We start from the raw sequence: 5525 nt of genomic DNA, 5'->3' as shown, positions 1-5525 counted from the left end.
TCAACAACCTTCGCCGCAAAGCGAAGGTTGGAGACCGGGCGATAGTTGGCCAGCTCATCTGGGTCCAGGGAAGGCTTCTTGAGGAGGGGCCTCACCACGGCCTCCTTTAAGGCCGCCGGGAAGACACCCTCCTGCAAAGAAGCGTTGACAATTCCCTGGAACCAGGCTCGTGTCCCCTCCCGAGCTGCCAGTACCAGCCTCCTTAGCCCCAAAGCAGATGCGGGGGCCTCTGTTGTGTTCCTCGGTTCTTTTCCCACAGTCAACTTAGCAAAATAAAGCTCAGTGTATAAAGCAATCGTTTTTCCTGGGTAGCTTGTAGATCAGACATGTCAAACTTGCGACGTCACGTGACGTCGCGCAACGTATCGGGATGGTGTTACCATTGCCGGCAATGGGGTAGGTGCGGCTTCCAGATGACGCATCCGGCCTGCGGGACAGTTTGACACCCCTGTTGTAGATGATGGTTGATAGACGTGGCTGTTCTTAGTAATTTGGGGTTTGTAAATAACAGCAAAATATAAATAGCCCAGCAAAGAAATCCACACAAATTAGGGGACCGTGTCCTGCATGCCCAACACGGGATTTAGCAGCAATTTTAATTAAACTAGAGTCCTGCCTCATCTAACCAATAAACCTTCTCTGATTCTTAATCTGGACACATTTTCTCTTCCTTGTATGTAGCTATTGCCTGCAGGCTGATAGTAATATATATAGGGCACTTTAAACAATGGTATAGGTCAGACATATCAAACACAAGGCCCGGGGGCCGGATGCGGCCCGCGAAGTGGTTTCATGTGGCCCGCGAAGCCATCCTGGAAATAGTGAGGGTACGGCCCCCACTGCCTTGGCCCTGCCCCAGGCCAGCCGGGAGCCAATGTACAATTTTGTGGTGGCCATCTATGCTGAAATGCATTCAGTCTTAGCTCCTATGCTGAAACGCATTCAGTCTTAGCCACATGGCATGAGAGGAACGGTGAGGCTCCTCCAGTGGACCATGCCTTGGCACTTGCCCCGGTCCCACCCCCTTCTGCCAGAGACCCTCAGATCTGTCCCACTCCTGCCCAGGCCCCCACAGGCACCCTTGACGTGAACGATGTAGAGCTGGCCACACCCACCCAGTAGGCCACACCCGCTCCATCCATGCCCACCCAGTAGGCCGCACCCACCCGGCCCCCTGAGGGCAACTGCAATGCTGATGCGGCCCTCAGTGAAATTGAGTTTGACACCCCTGGTATAAGTAGTCCTCGACTTACAATCATTCTTTTAGCGACCATTCAAAGTTACAACAGCACTGAACAAAGTGGCTTACGACTGGTCTTTGTACCATTGTAGCATCTCTGTGGTCCCATAATCAAAGTTTGGGCACTACAGACTACAGACGTACTAAGTGTGTGTCAACATGCACAGTCTTATTGCACGAGATAACCCAGGAGTAAGCACAGTAAACAGTGGTCTATATTAAATGGTAGTTTATCTTACATTATCTACAATATCATACACCAGAAACATAATACATACACGTGCTAATACAGCAGGATCCAACACACAGCAGTTACAGCAAGAAAACAGAAGAGAGAGAATACATCTGTGGAGCCTTCCTTTTTATACAAAGGCTCTTAAAGAGACACAGACCCTGCTTGCTCTTAAAGAGACACAGAACCTGCTGAGTCATTCCCATCATTACATATTACATCTTACATAAGCTGGTTAGCTGTTAAATTATTACCTTGACAGTGTGCTTTCTGAGGAATGTGGAGATAAGCAAAGAAGGTGGATTGTGGGAAGGGGTTCTGGTCCACTGCATCATGTTCTTTCGGTATGTGTGCTGGAAAGGATGGAAATGCACTTTCTGCTAGATGCATCCTTGCTTTGACATATGTTTTAATTTGGTTCATTGCAGAGAATCTGTGCTTCAGATGATGCAGGCAGGCCAAAGGGTGGTTGACAACCCAATCTATTTGAGTGACATGGGTGCAGCTTTGACCGGAGCTGAATCACATGAGCTTCAGGACGTCCTAGAAGAAACCAACGTAAGGGAGAAGAGACTGCCACACCACAATAGGCTGAGTTTGAGGAGACTCAGTAACTGGGAACAATTAACCAGCCTTTAAACAGTGACAGCTTGGGTGATACAGCTGCTCAGAGTACCCTGATTGGCCCAAATGTGAACGTGTTTTGTTGCTTCTCTTTTTCTAGATACCAAAACGCCTCTACAAAGCACTGTCTCTCCTCAAGAAAGAGTATGAACTGAGCAAGCTTCAGCAGCGACTCGGGCGGGAGGTGAGGCCTGCAAGGGAAAAATGGAGATTCCTCTTGTCTTCTTCAAGAACTTGTTGTCCTTTCCTGTAGTGAGATGGAAATTAACGGGCATCGGACGCGTGCCTGGCTGAGGAATTCTGGGAGTTGAAGGTCCACAAGTCATAAAAGGGCCACGTTTGAAGACCCCTGGTCTAAAGCCACAGCTTTTGTTCCATCTCCAGGTGGAGGAAAAGATCAAGCAAACTCATCGCAAGTACCTCCTGCAAGAGCAGCTCAAGATCATCAAGAAGGAGCTGGGCCTGGAAAAGGAAGACAAAGATGCCATTGAGGAGAAGTTCCGAGAGCGCCTGAAAGAGCTGCTGGTTCCGAAACACGTCATGGAAGTGATTGATGAGGAGCTGAACAAATTGGGCCTCTTAGATAATCACTCCTCGGAATTCAAGTAAGCGGCGGCTTTTGCTGACACGTGCGGCTTCTTTGTTTCTTCCTAAGGATCAGGAAATCAGTGTGATGAACAACAGTGTGGAGTTTCTAGTACTCCTTTTGGATCACAGTGTAACCACTGTATGATAGGCTGTTAGGAGATGTGTGTGTATGTGTATTATACACACACAGATTATATACACGCAGATTAAAGTGTGTGTGTGTGTAACCGTGGTTACATTCCCAAATGTATGTGATACAAAAGGAGTACTAGAAAGTCCACACTGTTGTTCGTCACACTTATTTCCTTGTGTGTGTGTGTGTTTGTGTACATATAGACACACACACACACACATACAAGCAGTGCTTGAGTTATGACTGTAAAGGAGCCTGCCCATCACGGTTGTTAAATAAATCACTGTGGACATGAAGTGAATCCTTGGTCGTTAAGCAAACCAGTGGTTTGCTGTGGGTGTGGTTTTGCCAAAAAGTGGACGTAAATGCTGGGTTTTGATCAAAACTGTCGTAAAAGGTGGTCACAAATGGCCCTAAAACGTGGCCTAGTGGCTGAGCACCTGAAGCGCAGTCATTTGATCATGGAGGGGTGCAGCCATCAGAACTTTGAATCCAGGTTAAGTCCTCCCCAGATAGGTCTGTTGGAACTTCAAAGGGTTGCTAAGGAACCGGTTGTAAATTGAGGACTACTTTTAGTTACAGTTATACACGGCCCATCTCTTAAGCACACAAGATCACTTTCAAATGCCACCTTTAGCACTCCTCCTGACCCAGATAAATAAGTTTACTGTAACAACCGCCGTTAAAAAGGTTGCTTTATAACCGTCACAAGTTATGATCACGATGGGCAGGCTCTATTACTGTCATAACCTGAGGACTGCCTATATTAAATTTATTTCCATGTAAGTAAGTATAATTTTAATGGGAGTTGAGGGACGCTGTGAAGGAAGTATGATTTGGGCAAGCTTTTCTACTTGTGCTCTTTGGATGCTGATGCTCTTTTGGTTTCTGCCAGCGTCACCCGCAACTACTTGGACTGGCTGACATCCATCCCGTGGGGCAAATGCAGTGAGGAGAACCTGGAATTGGCCAGAGCCCAAGAGGTTTTGGAGGAGGATCATTATGGCATGGAGGATGTGAAGAAAAGAGTGCTGGTAATGGCCCTGGATCTGTTCTGTTGGTTCGATATATGGCTCCCTAGCGTTATTTCCTAAGGAAGCAATTTAGGTCAATGATGCTAGAATTTTTTAGAGAGCTACTTGAGCGAGAGGAACTTGTAAGCCTCCTCTATCCCCATTCCTTAGAAAGGCAGATTAAAGTATATCATAAGGATGTAAAACTGGGGAAGAATGGAATCTCTGGTCGAGAGAATCAGCATAAGGTTCATAAAAAACGCATGTTGGTTACCCTGCTCTTACTTCTCTAGGCCTTTCACTGACCGGCAGATTAAAAACAAAGCCCTGGGTTGTCTTTTCAGCCTCTCCTAGCCAAAGCTGGACTTGTGTCAATCACACTTCTATTCCTTTCCTTTGTATGACCCAGGAATTCATTGCTGTCAGCCAACTGCGAGGATCCACGCAAGGCAAGATCCTCTGTTTCTACGGCCCTCCAGGGGTTGGGAAGACCAGCATTGCCCGCTCTATTGCTCGTGCCTTGAACAGGGAATACTTCCGCTTCAGCGTGGGTGGCATGACGGATGTGGCGGAAATCAAGGGCCACAGGTGTGTGCATTTTGGGATTCCTATAATAATAATAATAATAATAATAATAATAATAATAATAATAATAATAATAATAATAATAATAATAATAATAATAATAATAATAATAATAAAGTTGGAAGGGACCTTGCAGGTCATCTAGTCCAACCCCCTGCTCAGGCAGGAAACCCTATACCATTTCAGACAAATGGCTGTCCAGTCTCTTCTTAAAAACTTCCAGTGTTGGAGCATTCACCGCTTATGGAAGCAGGTTGTTCCACTGGTTAGTTGTTCTCACTGTCAGGAAGTTTCTCCTTAGTTCTAGGTTGCTTCTCTCCTTGATTAGTTTCCACCTGTTGCTTCTTGCAGGACTTGTCCAAAGTATGATAGCTGTAATGCCAGGGGAGGGAGTTGCTAACAAATCCATCTCTTTCTGGTCGTAGGAGCTTGGCTTCTTGATGTGCAGAGGCATCCACAGGGTGTGGCCAAAAAAGTCTAGAGCGCATTTGTAATGCAGCAATTGAAACTCTGCCACACACATAAAAAAACAGCTTTGATCATGCTGTCATGGATGCTCCATTTTGCTTTTTTCACCACACCTTGTGCACTCATCTGCTGATGTGGATCCTACTTTCTCTAGCTGAAAAGGTTTTCTCTAGCCTATGCATGGATATTTATAAAAATAATATAAATTCTCATGGCAACCTGAATGGCAAGCAAGGAGAAGTTGCCTCTGATTGAGATGGAGAAAACTTTGCATAATTTAGACAGTTAACAACACCTCCATAATCACATCTACCGTATATTCCGGCGTATAAGACGACTGGGCGTATAAGACGACCCCCAACTTTTCCAGTTAAAATATAGAGTTTGGGCTATACTCACCGTATAAGACTACCCCTGTTCCAACACACACCAAATAAAAATTAAAAAAACATCAGATTTGATTTCAATATGGTAATTTTAATTCAAATGCTTATGACATGCAGGTACTTAGCAGGAAAACTGTCACTTATAAACATAAGGCTGTTTGTCATCAAACATGTAAACATAAAACAGTGCAAGTGGATTAAACTTTTCCTAATTCACTCTAAAGCTGAAAGGAAGGATAAGACAATAAACCCATGG

General features: G+C 45.4%; 1 protein-coding gene across 1 annotated transcript in view; it reads left to right on the top strand.

Moving 5' to 3' along the window:
• LONP1 (lon peptidase 1, mitochondrial) overlaps positions 1-5525 on the top strand; it is a 19336-nt gene that overhangs the window by 4567 nt on the left and 9244 nt on the right. The window contains exons 5-9 of the mRNA XM_029282967.1: positions 1901-2030; positions 2197-2280; positions 2481-2701; positions 3713-3851; positions 4240-4418. Coding sequence (XP_029138800.1) covers positions 1901-2030; positions 2197-2280; positions 2481-2701; positions 3713-3851; positions 4240-4418 — 753 coding nt within the window. The remainder of the gene's footprint in view (positions 1-1900; positions 2031-2196; positions 2281-2480; positions 2702-3712; positions 3852-4239; positions 4419-5525) is intronic.

This window comes from Protobothrops mucrosquamatus, unplaced genomic scaffold (genome assembly GCF_001527695.2).
Source record: "Protobothrops mucrosquamatus isolate PMUCROS unplaced genomic scaffold, P.Mucros_1.0 scaffold6, whole genome shotgun sequence".
Classification (NCBI taxonomy): Eukaryota; Metazoa; Chordata; class Lepidosauria; order Squamata; family Viperidae; genus Protobothrops; species Protobothrops mucrosquamatus.
The sequence above is the reverse complement of the archived record's forward strand: the minus strand, read 5'-3'. Positions and strand labels throughout refer to the sequence as shown.